The sequence below is a fragment of the Diadema antillarum genome, unplaced genomic scaffold (genome assembly GCF_040938485.1).
Source record: "Diadema antillarum isolate AM-2024a unplaced genomic scaffold, OU_Dant_1.0 scf00000020, whole genome shotgun sequence".
Lineage (NCBI taxonomy): Eukaryota > Metazoa > Echinodermata > Echinoidea > Diadematoida > Diadematidae > Diadema > Diadema antillarum.
In genome coordinates, this window is record NW_027270909.1 from 3,189,454 (window position 1) to 3,207,425 (window position 17,972).

Genomic DNA, 17,972 nt, shown 5'->3' on the forward strand with positions numbered 1-17,972 from the left:
TGCACTGTATTTATTAGCTTTTGTACAATAAGCTGACTGTAATATTATGTATTTAACTGTTAGGTATACTATAATGACTCATAAAGTACACATAGATGGGGTTTCGAAAGAGTAAATAATGTGGTTTTCTGTCGCATTTTAAGTTTGATTCATACTTCTGTAATATCAAACCAAAGCACTTAACCAAGATAATGACTATAAGGAGTGTTTAGACATGGCTAGATATTTAATTTCCTCATGGGGTGGGAAACGGTACTTCTCAAGTATATTCCGCGTAAATGCTTTGCATGCATGTACCTATTACAAAGGGCACTTTTTATTTATTGAATACAATAAAAAGCATGAATGATAATGTATCGTGTCTGAACACATTATTGACTTCCCAAAGAGTTTACAAATACTTAAATGACATAACGATATATATATATATACATATATATATATATATATATATATATATATATATATACATACATTGTATCGAATAAAGATTGACGTGTGGAATCTGTTCGCCGACTTGCTTAGCAACCCTGCTAACCACAAGTGACCGGTATCATTTTCTGTTTCCGCATTTGTACGTGTGCGTAAGAGTTTGAGTGTGGCCTTGTAGATCTGATGTTGATGTGCTTGATCGTGTGGTTGCAAGGGTGTGCATTTAGTTGTATGTATGCATGTATGTGTGTGTGTGTGTGTGTGTGTGTGTGTGTGTGTGTGTGTGGATATATCATTTCAGTGAATATGTGTAAGATTTAGGGAGTGCGCTCAGTGAGAAGAGAAGTGAGTCAACATTTTCTTATCTCTCAGACTGAGCAGATACATACATCATTCAACATAATTTTGATGTAATCATGTAGGCTTACTTGAAATAACACACACACACGCCCCACACACACACACACACACACACACACACACACAAACAAACACACCAATGTAACGTGCGTATACACAGCCAAAGCCTGAAACAAGCACGCATCACAAAAAGGAAGGCAATTTCTACTCGTTAGGAAGAAATCGTGAAAGAAACATTAAAATGCCTAATCTTTACGCATTTTTACAATCTTTACAAATGACTTAAATAATCTATATCAAATATGATAGCTATAAAAACCCTCGAATAATATATATTTTACTCATTATTTATCTAGCGATCCACGTCCCACAAGCTTTGCTTTTTAGTGGATCACTATTTTCCATAATTGAATATATTTTCCGCACGCCCCCGAAGTAGAAATGTATTGTTCCTCGTAATTATTGTATATATACAGATGTATGTTGTTATATAATTTATCTCGGATACTACATGTCAACGTTTGAACAATATTATTTCATGACATGTAAACTTTATACCATGTTTTGATTTTCGTTGATTGGACATAACTATGATTGAATTAAATTGAATTGAATAATAGAATACGTTGTTTCCATTTAAAAGAAAAAAAATGAGGAGTATGAGTTGGATGATCATTTAAAGACTATTTTAGATATCACTGGACGAAAGTTTCGAAAAGTTGGTCTTACGTAGGGACGGAGTTTTTGATTTGGGTTGTGATTTCATTTCGAGACTTACAGGTACTATACTGTTTGTCTATGCCATTTACCGGTATAATGAGAATGAACGAATTGAATAGGGTTACTTCAGAAGTGAAGAATGCATTGATCCAAGATTTTGAAATATTCGCGATTTGTAAATCGGTGTTCCAAACACACAAGTATAGAATAATGTTGATTTTAATTTCCTCCCTTTTAAATAGGGGACTTATCGGAAAATGATCGTAATAGCTTTGCGTACAACGAGAACTGTGATTTCTTCTGTCAGAGTATTTTTGCTCTAATGCAGGGGTATTATAATAAGAAACTGCTACATTTTTCAAATGAATTTTAACCGTGAGTTTCTTTGTTTCCATCAATGCCCTTATATCTTAAAAAGACTCCCAACCGGAGTCACCACAGGCAGACCTTTGCTCTACTGACTTTTGTCTAGATTTCTGCTTAACTGCTTAACTTTGTACCTTACATTTCGTAGTTTCCAGTCCTTTTAAATCTTCTTTCGGGGGAGGGGGGGGGGGGGGTATATCAAAGACTCCTAACCGAGGCGCCACAACTAGATTTCTCCTCAACCGATACAACTTGAGAGAAGCCGTGTTATAACTTCGCTCTTCTCTAATCAAATAGGTCTGTGCAAGTTATGGACACCTGACATTGCCTGACAGTGACGGGTATAAACTAGAATGAGAGGACCTTGTCGACGATCAGTTGAAACATCGAAGAGAACCTGAGCCATGCATACAGTGTGGGTGATTAGACAACTAAAGGTTTTGAATACAATCTTTTACATGCAAAGTTTCTTAAGGATCTTAAGTAACCTAAGGAAAAGCGATATGTTGGAAGAAGCATTGGAGAATCACAACATCTTAATTTGAAATTGATATGCAGTGCAGTGCACATTTACAATCTGGATATTTTGGGGACCTTGACATTTTGTTGCAAACGGTGTAAAAAAAATGCATACGTGAAAGAGATCTCGAATTTGAGCCTCCTCTCGTCCTGGTATTGTAGGATGCCATTATTCACACGGAGGTGCGATAGAACAAGGTCCGCCGGATTTTCGTAATTTCCGCCAAGTTCACTAGACTGTCATTTTCTCTTCCCCTGGCAAGATCAAAATAATGTAGACTGATCAAAAAAGTAATCAATAGTTATTTTTGGAGTTAATGATCCAAATGAGCTATTGTCCCGTTAGATCGACATCCTTCTTTCTCTTCGTTAATTGTCTTGTAGATAAACAAATATTTCTCCGCCGTGATCATACACCTGTCGAATAAGATTGTACACATTTTGACGCTCATGTTCACTCCAATCAGATATTGTTGCTGTACCGATCAGCAGGGATCCTGATCGATAATCATCTACACTGAGTCTACATACTGTTTTGGTTGCTTAGTGGGATTACTTCTGAAAATGTGCATAAAAGGGGAGCTTCCAAGTGAACATTAGGAAACCTGTGATTGTTTTGATGGAGATTCGTTAGGTCCAATAGACTTTGCTACATCCAATAAACCAAACCTGAATAAATAGCGTAGAAAACATCGAACAAATGTGCATACCACAATGACTTTCATATGACCTTTTTTTATTATTATCTTCTAGACTATCAATGCTGATAAACTCTAAAGAGACAAGGAGAAGTAACAGCATCGAAACCAGAAAAACTAGAGTACAAGCACATACGGTTACTTCTCAAATAGAAAGGGATATATTTATAACTTCGGAATAAAATAACAACGATATGCGTGTAACAATGACATCAGACACTTCGGAGAATTCCGCATAGTTTGGATTTCACAGATGGGAACATACATTTCCGTCTACTCAAAGAGTACTAAGATTTCACAGATGGGAACTTACATTTCCGTCTACTCAAGGAGAACTAAACTATATAACAGAGGAAAAAAACAGTCCACCACAACATCCGTCACGTTATGACAGTGCGGAATACATATGAAAGTACATTTCATCAGCACACACATATCCATACAGGGCAACTTGGTGGAAGGGCAAAATGGTACTGGCAAAGTATAAAAATTGTCAGGGTAAAAAAAAAAATTAAGAGCGAAAAATATCAATTTAACAAGAACTGCATATCTTACAAAAATAATATCAGGGATGAAATTCTACCTTAGTTGCAAAAGAAGTTGATATGAGTGTCTTTGCATTACATCAAAAGGTTTTGAATCAATTATACAGCTTGACGGACACGTCTGAGATAGGGAAACAATGCCGTGCCATACATATCTGTCCATCTTAAGAGTTTTCAAGTCGGATGTTTCATGCTCAATATATTGTGCAATGCAACCAGCGTAGGTCAAAGGTCTGGCCCCTCAGAATTTGCGGGAAAGTCTCAACAAAATTACATCAAATATTTATTCCTTTACACGGAAACAGGGACAATAGTGCTCTACGACTAGATAAAGTAAGAGGAATAATCATACAATTAGGCACTGTCTCCGCATAGACATGTAAAAAGTTACACAGCTGGCTATTAAAAACATCAAGAAATATTGAAAACCTTTCATTGCTCGATATTCGTGCGTGGTCCATTTATAGAATATGAATATGAACAAAATAATGTATTTATTCAATATTGATAAGCAAATTTCATGGTATGTATTATAAAACATTTGTTATGAAGATCAACGGTAGTTTGAATGAAGTTAGGTATATGGAGTAATACTATGTATCTGAATGATATCCCAACTAGGCTATTTGTTGTTGACAAAAGATTTCATAGGTATGACGGAGAAGAAGAAAGGTTTTTTGTTAATATTTCTAAATGAAAGATCTGCGATATCAAGTATGTGGTTTTACCAATAACATAAAAGCATCTGATGTTTTGTTGATACCAACTATTACCGTTGGGCGAAAGCAAAAGCCCAAGGGTAATTTGTAAAGGCAACTTTTTTATTGCTTTTTTCACGAAAGAGAAATATGAAAGTTTATTGTATTGTGAAAAGATCACAAATTTGAATGTAATTTGGGAGGAAGTATTAAAAAATTAACATACATAGGAAAACGGAATAAAGCATTTTTTTTTTCAAAGATATGCTGTAGTTTAAACAAAAACAGTTTGTTCGGCAATGTAATGACCCACATTTATATAATGTTTGTGATTGTAGGAAAGGCATCCAGCATCCATATGTGACCGTGCACCTCAAAACGAACATAAAGTCGCACACACTGATTTTGCGTGAGGACTGAAAATAAGTGAAATGGGTCAACCTACCCGAACTTGACTTTTTCACATTTTCTGAAAGAGCGGGTCTTCTTTTACATTATGCTAACATTTGGTATCACAAAACGGGCAGGAAAGTGTGTTTTTTTTAGCAGTTTATCTCGAACATTTTTGGTAGAATAGTGTGATTAGGTGTGTCTTTAGAATCCCTTTTTCATTTCTGAAAAACCTTGTCCACACTCTTCACTTTCAACTCTAATAACTTTTAAAAGGATAGTGCTACTGCTTTGAAAGTTGGCGTTAATTATGGACAGAATGTGTTAATGAGGCATGCTTAATTTCAGTTTAATCTGATAATCCCTTCATTGTTGTTACTCTGGTGGTTTACTTCCTGTTTTTTTATAACTTCCATCGCACAGCCAGCACGGTTTGGTAAAGATTAAGCGCTTGAATAGACACTGTACTTCAAAGCCTCTTTTCTCAATTCACACTTTTCCTGAGTTTGTGCTTTCTTTCCAATATCTAGATAGGTTAGGAGAATCCATTTGATGTGAGTTATACATCATTTTAAAGCTTAAAGTCTGCTCTTTCAGAATATGGTCTTAACTAAAAATTCAAGTCTGGCGACTTTTTGTTTGTTTTGAGGTGCAGGGTCACATATTATGTACTGTAAGATGAATCGTTCTTTTTTTTCAATTTAAGAAATAGGTAAAATGTGTTTTCTAGAGTCGATGCTTTTTTTATTATCATTGGAGCTAAGAAAATGAAAATGGGTGATATGGTAAATTTGGCATTTTGGAGTATTTATGAAGTGTTGATTATGAGAAAATTAAACAGGGAAGGACAAAAGGAACAGCTATTAATGATTTTGTGTTTGCTTGGTGTTTTTTTTTTCCGGAGAATTAGTGTTTTCATAGATGCTGGAAAACGTGACTGTTACATGTATTCCAAGTTGGCGCTCTGGGAGTCATGAAGATGTTTATGAAGTCTTACCATGGTCTCATAAACGAGACCATGGAAATGCCCATTCTTTTCCACCTAAAAATACAATCACATTGGCGTAAGATGTACACCAAAATAAACAACTTTCTCATACTTCAAAACATCTTCCAGGCTTATTAAAAAATGACGACGATTTTAAGCAATAGAGATAAAAAAATATTTCCACAATTAGACACTTTTGCAGTGACTTTACACTGAAACATATCAACAAATTGTTTTTTCTACAAGATGAAAAGTGGAAAAGGTAAAGATAAATGAATGAGGATTTTTTTCTTTTTTATTTACATTGTCAAATGACTTGGATTTAATCAATTTACAGGAGTAATTGTTTCACTTGATCATAGCATCAGAAGACTTGTGTTAGAAATTGAGGGAAGATATGCCGATGTATTTACCTCATTAGATGTTTAAGTTTATAAATTCATGTTCTAGGAAGAGAAATAGAGACAGAGTGAAGTAGACGTGTCGCTATTACATATGACAAGATATTTTCTTTTCGATGTTTTGGTTCAAGATGCCAGATAACACTTTGCCCTTCCTTGCTGGAAAGAACGCAGTGTCTTCACATAGTCAACTATGAGAAAACGCTGGAGTTTAACAGTCTGAAGATTATTTCACACTGTGGTGTGGTTTTTCACAGAGTATTCATTATCAATGTATTGTTCCACACTGTGAATTAATGATTCATACCTATAAATTGATGATTCACTATTGTGTTCATACTGTTGATATGCTCGAATTTATCAGTGTGAAGAGATTTCACACTGTGTTTACAATGTTTTCACACTGTGTTTCACTTAGTGTTTCACATTGTGGGACACTGTGTTCTTTCCAGCAGGGGTATTTGCAGTATTTTGAATGCAATTGCGAACACATTTCAGGTCTCAAATATATGTGTGTAAAGCGTAGCAAGTATGGCGAAACCGGAAGGAGGGGGAGGGGCAGACTCTACCTTTCCTTTCCTTTTCTAGGGGGAGAACATCTGTACATTTTAGTCGACATACTTACATTTTAGTTGCCATTTATCATTCACTATACTTTTCACCCCCAAAAGTCGGATTCTGATATTTCCTTGTTTTCTTGATATAGCAATAAGTTATCAGTAAGATATCCGTCTTTGTATAAGCCGAATTGGCCTTGCTTCCGTTTGTACGGCTTTGGTTTTTTACCACTGCAAAACAAAAAATACTCCTACTGGTAAATTTTCTGGGACTCTTAATTTTCCTTTTGCATTAGTATCTTTACCTGTGTGTTTGAGTTTCTCTCATAAATGTTGTTTCAGGAAGATAAACTCTGTCGAGTGACAGATCCTTTAGAGTTACAAACTGTTTAACTCAGGGCTTCTCTCTATCTAAAACATTTCATCACATGATCTGTGTCACCAAATAGTGACTTCCGAAGTTTTCTTTAGTATTCTTGCAATGAGTACTTTTGTTAGATAGAACTTTGGTCAGTTCCAAGATAAAGATTAGATCATTAAAAAATCCAGTTTGCTATTTTTTTAAGTGGAACAATAAGTGTACTTTTAAGAAGGCTATTTTTGGATCTATATGTACATATTGTAATCTATTTCTGGCAACATCTCCAGGGAATTCCCTTGCCCTGGGAATAGTTTCATATTTGAACAGGGTGTACAGACGATGTGTCTTAGTTTAAACAGCGCAAAATTAGAGCTCGGGATGTCTATGATAGCGTGCGGGAAGGAACTAGGAAGTATGAAGACACGTTCCGTGTCAGGTGACATAATCTCCATCCGGTAAGCTGATGATATAAAACTCGTCAGTGTGGGGTTTTCTCCATCATATTAAGCCTGTATGCTAGAACATCCAGAATATCACTGAGCATTTCTTGCCTGGATGATACCTCGACGTCAACCTACTTCGTGGAGAGGACTCGTAAACGTCTCAATTGGAAAGGCACGTTGTTATACTGCAAGAAACAAGAGGACTTCAACACCACGCTCAAAATGAATGTGAGTCCTACCATCACTTTAGTTTGACATTCAAGAAGAGTCGTGCCATTATGATTATCTTACCAGCACACCTGACATTGACAGTTGCGATCGTTGCAATTACAATTCCGCATGGTATTTCAGTTGACTGCCTGCGCTCGTCTTTCATCTAGCAAACACTCGAAAATTTTGTCGCGGTGTACCCTATGTACTAGATTCAATTTATTTTGCATTTGTCAACTAATGCAGGTTAATGTATTTCTGCAAAAGTCGTGTGTAATTTGTCTATATCAAGAAACAAAAGGAAAATATTTATCGTAATTAAATATTCCATTTAAATGATTTCCCATTTGCATTGAAACTCCGTTACTAGTTGAAATGCGAATAGTATTCAAGCTGTTTTCCACTTATCATGTTTTCTGCATTGAAATTAGCAATTAGTTTGATATGATTTTATCCATATGGACGTATGGACGTATCATTTACCAATCTCTTATCATTTTGCCTCATCAGACCCTACTTCTACTTACGTCGATGGCAGCAGCAGCAGCAGCTATCATCCAGACCGTTACGTCGTCACCAGTCCCAAGCACCTCTCAGGCATGTCTGCCAATAGACGCAGCTGATTCCTATCGACGAGAAATGAACTCTAATCTGTTCTATCCCAAAGCGGCAGCATTCGCCGTACAAAGTTTCAACCTGTCGACCAGTGATATGGGCTTGGCCCACACGTCGAGCTGTCCATTTGATGGCGTCTCCAGCCCGCAGAACTGCCCCGTAGGAGCGAAACCAAACGCTGGAAGTCCGGAGATCGTGAACCAGGACGGCTCGTGTCCATGGACCTACGTGGAATGCTTCGATGCCGACCGTATCCCGATGGTGATCACTATGGCTCAGTGTCAGTGTTCTGCATGTCTGGATCCTTACACACACCAAGTGGATCCAAACCTTCGATGTCAACCTGTGATGTACAACATGAAAGTCCTTCAGAAGACCCAGTGTGTGGATGGCCACTTCCGGTACGAGCAGAGGACCCTTCAAGTCCCTGTGTCATGTGCCTGTATGCGCATGAGGCGAGCATAAGAGGCCAGCTGTTGGTGAAATATCCATGTCTTGAGTTCTTGCTCCAATGTATTCAGTATTGACTGTTCAAATATTTTTACTGTATTCTTGTAAGATGTGCTAAACTCCAGTCTTGCCTTACACCTTGTGCTCTACAAGAGCCATCTAGCTCTAACTAAAACTGAATTGTTGTTAAGACATTTCTTTCTAAAAATTATTTATTATTAGCTGATGTAATTAGGCTTTTATGTAAATGAGCAAGAAGTTTGTTTGTATAAATGACGCTGATCGACTTTCTCCGTTCATTTTTGACGATGATTACATAGCAAATCGATGAATATTTTTGATTTATACGTTATAACGGAAAGTGGAAATTCAGAAAATCTGAAATTAGTGACGATTACATTCGAAAAGGAAAAGGTAGAATTTAATTTGACTTAAAAACAATTACAGCTGCAGCGGTAGTTAGATAGATGATTCGAAGTTCATGATTTATTGTCTTTTTCATTAAAACGAGAGGTAGAAATTATATTGTAGATTGTTGTTGTTTTTTCAAGATGATTTGTTATGTAAAATTGCAATGTATCTCTTGTGTTATAGTATTTTTCTTAAACAACAAGTTCATCTTTATATACATGTGGATTAAGTAAATGCAGCAATATCATTAGAACACATTAGTGAAAGTTTGGGGAAAATCGTACGATCCGTTCAAAAGTTATGCATTTTTAAATCATCTGTGCAGTCACTGCTGGATAAGAAAGAAGTCTACTACTGTGTATGATGTCACAAGCATACATCGATATAAGGAAGATGTAAATAGAATTTCACAAAAACTTTTAGTTTTTTTGAATAAAGTGCACATTTCCTCAATCTGTCACTGATGTATATTAAGGGTAATATTATTCCCCCTGCCTTCTGACAGAGGCAAGTCAAGCGTTCTTATATCATTCGAGAAAGTGAAAATATGTTGAATTGTCTTTATATTTTATTTACATCGTTATAATTATACATGTGACATCACAAGCAGTAATCTTATCAAGCAGTGACTTAGCAAAAACTTCAAAAATTCAAAACTTTTGAACGGGTTGTCCAAATTGTCCTCAACCTCTCGCTGATGTGTTCTAATATTGCTGCATTCACTTTATCCACATGTCTAGGAAAGTGATCTTGTCCTTTCATCTTGTTAGGAGGATACTGTTAGACGCTTAAGACCCAATTCTACTACTGTGTATACATAATGGATCAATCAGTTCTCTTTCTCTTTAAACACATAATGTTCAAATTTCAATCTAATCATCATTCTAGTTTTTGACAGTTTCCAACCTGCATTTGTATGTGTCATTAGGACGTGATCTCTGTGTGTGTGTGTTACTTTTTGAGTTCTCTGTATATTGTAATTTGCGAAGCCTGTAACAGAAATGTAGGCTCTATTACTCAATGTTTGAGTACGGGAAAAAAAGTCAAGTGTGACGTCATGCATTACATGTATCCACTATGTGGCATAATGTTGTTACCTTCTGGAAGAAAAGCTGTATTCCTATTAAAGTGTGCAGTTATATATATTCATATATTTATTTATACGTATCACAACCCACCTATTTATGTGTTAATGTATGTATTAGCCTCTGTACAATAAACTGACTGTAATATTATGTATTTTACTGTTTTGTATATTGTAATGACTCAAAAAGTAGATGGAGTTTCGAAAAAGTAATATGTGTGTGTGTGTGTGTGTGTGTGTGTTTTGTGTCACATTTTAAGTCAGATGTAAACTTCTGGAATATGAAACCGTGGAAAAAAAAAAACATTTAACCTATATAATGACTGTCAAGGGTGTTTAGATTGGTAAATTATCATTTGGGCTATTACCACTTGGTCTCATAACCAGGTGGGCTAACACCATTCGGGCTAAACCCAATTCGGCTACAACCACTTCGTCTATTTACCATTTCGTCTAATTTCCACTTGGTCTAATATCCAGTTCGGCTAATACCACTTAGTCTAATTCTCAGTTAGTCTAACACCACTTGGTCTAATTTCCACTCCGGCTAATTGCCACTACGTCTAATTTCCACTACGTCTAATTTCCACATGGTGTAATATTCACTTCGTCTACATGCCATTTAGTCTAATATTCATTTGGGCTACACCCATTTCGGCTATTACCACTTGGTCTACATATCACTTAGTCTAATTTCCATTTCGTCTAATTGTCATTTGGTCTAATTACCACTTAGTCTAATTAACACTTGGGCAAATCTTCTCTTGGTCTAATTTCCATTTCGTCTAATTCTCACTTAGTCTAATGCCACTTGGTCTAAAATAAGAAACATATGAACCATGGATTTAAAAAAGGAAGTGTTAACAACCGTTATACAAATGTATATCATACAACTCTATGATATACACACATGCGTGTGTTTTTATCTTTAATACAGCCATCTTGTGATACAGCAACCTAATACAAGACTGATCATTGCAGACTTGAGCGGGGGGAGGGTGCGGGAGCCCTCCCACACCAGGGATTTAAAAAAAAAAATCTGTCTATAAAACTTGTATTTCAGAGCATCCAAATAATTGCGCTTTCTAAATTGTTTTCGACGGAACCACAGGCGTAGATATACAGTGCGTCCCAATAAAAAGGAAACCGGAATTGTCAGTTATATTGCTACCTCAAACAAGTGGGACCGTTTCAAGTCGACAATACGCGCAAAAACATGCATCAAATTGCACCATGTTCATCATCAAAATGCAAAAAATTCTCACCGTGGGAGGGGGGACATCTCCCTCCAACCCCCACCTCTCGTTCCCTCCGCTCGCTCGGGCTCGGTCGCGTTTATGATGTTCAGTGTAATATAATTAATACAAAACATTTATTCAAATGACACAATTTTATAGGCAAAATGTTCGCTAATAACCTACATCAAAATGTGCTGCTACCTTAAACATGTGGGATTGTTTAAAGTCGATAAAACACGCAAAAAATACATCAAATTGCACCATTTACAACATCAAAATGCAAAAAGTTCTCACCTTGGGAGGGGGAATTCCCCTCCCACACCTCCCCCCCCCCATCGCTTGCTTCGCTCCCTCGCATCTAACCGCTCCCCCTAAGATCAAATCCTTGCTACGCCGGTGATAGGCCCCACTGATTAGTAGGCCTTCACAGTAATGTCACACAGGCGGAGCAAGAGCTGAAATACCACGATTTAGTCATTCAATGATAAATTAAGTCATTCAATGATATATTAATATTTCATTTTCTTACTTATTTTTTTTTCAGGAAAAGAATCCAAAAGTTCACCAATAGTGTGCACCAGATCGCTGAATTTCAGGTCTGGAAATGCAAAATCTTCCTCGTGTGGGGGGATACCCCTCTCCCAAAATCTACCCCCGCTCGGTTGCTCCGCTCCCTCGCACAGATATTTCAAAAACAAAAGAAGGTCTTCATACTTTTAAGGTCTGATTTTCCACCGAAAGTCATCTGACAAGCAAAACAACGAAACAAAACAAAACTAAACATATTTCATATTTTTGCTGCCACTTTCCTCCCACTTTACATTTCATGCAAAAGAGTGGGACATTCGATCCCTGTAAAGTGTGAGAGTGTGTGTGTGTGGGGGGGGGGGGGGGGGCGGCACCAAGTTTTTCTTCCCCCCCCCCCCCCCCCCCCCCCCCCCCAAGGCTCCGCCGGTTCAGTTATGCGCTTGTTATTGTGGTGATGGTGACTATCGCTGATCATCCCCCTCCCCTCACTCCTCAGTAAAGATTTGCTGTAGGGCTACTACTAAACATAAAAAAAAAATGAATGAATAAAAGTAAGTAATTCAAGGCCAATTAATACACGCATTTAAATTATGGGCTTTCACCCGGACCCTTTCATGAAAAAAAGATGATTAACCATTCCACCTTCTTACGCAATATTGCCCTTAAAATTTAAATCTGTGTTTGAGCCAACTTAATTACCATATTAATCGACACCTAGACTCAGTAGCCTAGAGTCTGTGGTAGCCCAACTGGTCATTAGACCAACTGGTCATTAGCCAAAGTGGGAATTAGACCAAATGATGATTAGACGAACTGGCAATTAGACCAAGTGGCTATTAGACTAAATGAAAATAGACTAAGTTTGTTTGTTTGATAGATACTTTATTTTCTGCAAATCAATATACATAAGTTACATAATCATGAAAATGCAGGAAATATACAAAGTAAATTAAACGCAAAGTCGTTTGACTTGCATAAACCAAGATACATACTAAGTACATAATCATGAACACGTAGGACATATGTAAAGTAAATTTAACACAGTCTTTTGACTTGCATAAACAACGATATGAAAGAAATTTAATATACAGTATGCATGTCTATGCAGCAGTGATAAGAATAACATTTATAGTTAAGAAACGATTATGCAGAGGGCCGCCATTATAAGCATTGCTTGAAAAGATGGCCGGCCCGAGGAAAAGATAAGGACGTACTAAATTCGTAACAATATAAATTCTGTAAATTCTAAGTGTAAATTAGACCAAGTGAGAATTAGCCCAAGTGGATATTAGACCAAATGGTTATTAGACCAACTGGGAAATTACCAACAGGCAAGAGACCAAATGGTGTTAGACCAACTGAACATTAGACGAACTGATATTAGACCAAGTGCAATTGGACCTAGTGGCAAAAAAATACATTAGACCAAGTGGCAATTAGACGAAATGGGAATTAGACAAAGTGACAATTAGCCCCGGTGGTCAGTGGACCAACTGGTTATTAGACCATGTGGCAAGCAGACCAAGTGAGAAGTGGACCAAATGGGCTTAGCCCGAATGGTGTTAGCCCAACTGGTGATTAGACCAAGTGGAAATAGACCAAGTGGCAATAAACCGTTTAGATATGCTTAGACGTTTAATTTCCGTTTCCTCATAGGGCGGGAAACTGTACTTCTCAAGATTGTGCGCACATGTTGTGCTTGCATGTACCTACTAAAAAGGGCACTAATCTATTGAGCTCAATAAAACGCATAAAGAATCATGTATCGTGTCTGAGCACATTATTGACTTCCCAAAGAGTTTACAAATACTTAAATGACATATATATATATATATATATATATATATATATGTATATGTATGAAGAGTTTGTTCGCAAAAACGAATAAGTCCATATTTGCCAAATGGAGATATTTACGATTAAAGGTCAAGAAAAATAAAGAGAATTATAAAAAGAATGTTTCTTTTGACCATAACTTCAAAAATGTACCTGTATATGTAGTGACTAATACATCATATAAAATGTATTATTTTGTACTTTATGACATAGACCGTAATTCAAAATCTTAAAAAAAGGACTTATCGGTTTTTGCGAACAAACTCCTCATGTATATAAATCATATGCATACATGCGTTTATCTATATTGTATCGAATACAGATTGACGTCTGTTCGCCGACTTGCTTATTAACCCGGCGCTTAACCACAAGTGACCGGTATCATTTTCTGTTTTCACATTTGTACGTGTGCGTAAGAGTTTGAGTGTGGCTACGTAGATCTGATGTGGATGTACTTGATCGTGTTGTTGCACGGGTGTGCATTAAGTTATATGAATGTATGTGTGAGTGTGTGTGGTTATATTATTTCAACGAATATGTGTAGGATTTAGGGTGTTGGCTCAGTGAGAAGAGAAGTGAGTCAACTGTTTTTCTTTTTCTTATCTCTCAGACCAAGCACATACAATTTTACATACATTATTCAACATAATTTTAATGTAATCAGTTAGGCATACTTGAAATAACACACACACACAGACACACACACAGACACACACACACCCAACATGTAACGCAAGTAACACACATGTAACGCAAGTAACACACACACATTCACAGAAAAAAGAATAATAACGTTACCTGCGTGTACACAGCCAGAGCCTGAAACAAACGCGCATCACAAAAAAAAAAGGAAGATAATTCCAACTCGTTAAGAAAAAATCGTGAAAGAAACATTAAAATGACGTAACAGAATACCTTGTTTCCATTAAAAAAAAAGAAAAAATTGAGCGGTATGAGCTGGGGGAATTTCATTAAGCGTTTTGGTCGGATATTTTTCTGACAAACTGTTACAAGCTACTGAAATCCTTACATCTGATTGGCTGAGAGCAAATTTGTCTGACAACTTTGTCGGACAAAATGTTTCATGAAATGCCCCCCTGGATGATCATTATTAAAAAAAAAAAAACTATTCTCAAATATCACTGGACGAAAGTTTCGAAAAGTTGGTCCTTCGTAGGGACGGAGTATCTTATTTTGGTTGTGGTTTCATTTCAAGACTTACAGTTATTATATAGTACTGTTTATCTCTGCCATTTACTCGAAAATGAGAATTTAATAATTGAATAGGGCTACTTCCGAAGTGATGAATGCATTTGATCCAAGTTTTGATATATTCGCAATTTGTAAGTCGGTGTTCCAAACACACAAGTATGAAATAATGTTGACTTAAATCTTCTCCCTTATCAGAAATGATCGTAATACCTTGACGTCCAGTTTGTACTGTGGTTTCTTCCGCCATGGTGTTTTCGTTCTAATGCAGGGGAATAATAATACAAAAAATGCTACGTCTTAGAAATGAACTTTACACTTTGTGCTTACATTTAATCATTACTTCAATAGACTCCTAACTGAAGGCGCCACAGCTTGATTTCTGCTCAACTGCTACAACTTGAGAAAAGAAGTTTCATAACTTTTGCCCCTCGCTAATCAAATATTCCTGTGCAAATTATGGACACTTGACAGTGATGGGCAACTAGATTGAGAGGACCTTGTCGACAAGCAGTTGAAATATCGAAGAGAACGTGAGCCATACACTTATGAAACAAACACAGTACTACCACACTGTGTTCACATAGTTAACGATGTGCAAAATGTGTGAATACATTGTGTTCACAGTGTTGCCACAGTGTCAAATTGAAAACTACGTGGTTCACCACTTATAACTCACATAGATATACACAGTTACCACAGCTTACCACATGATGGTAACAGTGTGTCATATGCTGCAGTATGTGGGCATGGTGTGTTCATAGAGTTGTCATAGTATGAATTTTCAGACTACGTGGTTAACCACATACTTATCATATGTGACATGCAGTATGATAGTCACAGTGTGTCACATATTGCATTCTATGGGAATAACGCCTCCACAGTGATGTCACAGTGTGAAACGATATACTATGTGGTTTATCTCCTATATAGCCAGATAGTAGTATAGAGATACTACAGCTACCACATGATAGTCACAGTGTGTTTCATATTTCAGTCTGTAGGAAAGATGTGTTAACGTAAGAGCACAGTGTGTTTTTAAACTATGTGACTTACCACATGCTAAATCTGATAGAAATCACAGTTACCACAGCTTACGATATAATAACCACATTGAGTCACATACTGTAGGCTTAACATGTAAAATTTGTGTGCCAACAGAGTTGCAACAGTGTGGAATTCTAGTGTATTAATTACCGAAAGTCACATAGTAATCACAGTTGCTACAGCGCTTGCAACACACACACACAAACACACACACACACACACACAAAACCGAATTGTGTGACACATTGCAGTATGTGGGAATATCATGTCCACCGAATTGACACCGTGTGAAATTCTAGATTATGTGGTTTGTCACCCAAAAGTCACACAGTGACTCATCATGAACTACAGTTTACCACAAACTAACCACTGAACGTGTGACATAATGTTGCAGCATGATTATAACAATGAATTTAAACAGTATTTAACCTAGTCTATGCTCCTACAGCATTGCCTTTTAAGTGGGAGTGATGAGGTACAGTATGTGACACTTCATGTGGTATTTCTGTGGTATTTCTATAGTATCCTGTGGTGCTCCTGTGGTAACACTGTGGCACAAATTGTTATAAAGCTCAATAATATTCATCGAATGCAATCAAAATGTTAGAAAATTTCTGATAAAAACTTTTAATTTCAGGGTATTTATGATAAGACTTTATTTTGAACTTCATCAAAGATTGTCTAATACTGTTATAATATTCCAAATGTCATAAATTTTGTTATGAAAGTGTAACTTCATTTCTTGATAGTAAAGTATTGTCTATTTAAGAACCATGCCTTAATGCATTACGAATAGATAGCATATTATATATATATATATATATATATATATATATATATATATATACTGATACACCCTATGTCTAAGTTGGAATAGGATGACTATTATAGATTTATTTAGGACTACAATGGTAGTAGGCCGTATAAGTTGCTTGAGGTTACTATTAGGAGAAGGACAGGTTATATAAGAGGGAACATGTTGTCCTTAAATTCATCACTCGCCTGTTAGGTAAATTATGATACATTTCATTATGGCTATTGATTGTCTTAGATTTTTTTCGACTGTGTTTGCTAACACAGAGTGAAAGACTGTGGTAGATAACACAGTATGAGAGACTGGAAGATAACACAGTATGGGATGCCTCACTTTGACATACTGTGTTACCTACCACAGTATTCACCCTGTGATTTTCCACGGTGTGATAATAACACAGTATTACACTACGCCCTATTTCACAGGAAACCATAGTGTGAGATAACACACTGTGTTTCACACTGTGAATCACAGTGTGTGTTTAATATGTTGCAACGCTATGACTATTCCAAAAGAGGTAGATACAGTATGGATGATTAGACAGCAAGCAGCTGACAAAATGTTTTGAATGCGATTTTTCACATGAAAAGCTTCATAAGGAGTGACCTAAGGAAAAGCGATATGTTGGATGAATCATTGGAGAATGACAACACCTGAATTGCTGAGGTTGAACGGAGACGCTGTATGTGTATTGTTTGATTAATAAATTTTGTGTATAGTGCATTGTACATTTACAATCTAGATGTCTTCTGGGTGTGAGACCTTGGCATTTTGTTGTCACACGGAGGTACAATGGAACAAGGTCCGCCGGATTTTCGTATTTCCTCCAAGTTCACTAGACTGTCATTTTCTCCTCCTTTGGCAAGATCAAAATAATGTAGACTGATCCAAAAAAGTAATCAATAGTTATTTTTGGAATTAATAATCCAAAAGAGCTATTGTCCCATCATTTTGTTCAGAAGTGATATCCTTCTTTCTCTTCGTTAATTGTCTTGTCTATAAACAACTATTTCCCCGTCGTGATCATCCTCCTGTGGAATAAATTTGTAAAA

The 17,972-nt window shown here is 36.6% G+C and overlaps 1 protein-coding gene across 1 annotated transcript; it reads left to right on the forward strand.

Annotated features, from left to right (window-relative positions):
* Positions 1-8,219: 8,219 nt before the first annotated feature.
* LOC139729617 (interleukin 17-like protein) lies at positions 8,220-8,768 on the forward strand. Its single transcript, XM_071640547.1, has one exon. It carries the CDS (start codon positions 8,220-8,222, stop codon positions 8,766-8,768), a length of 549 nt encoding a protein of 182 aa, XP_071496648.1.
* Positions 8,769-17,972: the final 9,204 nt, after the last annotated feature.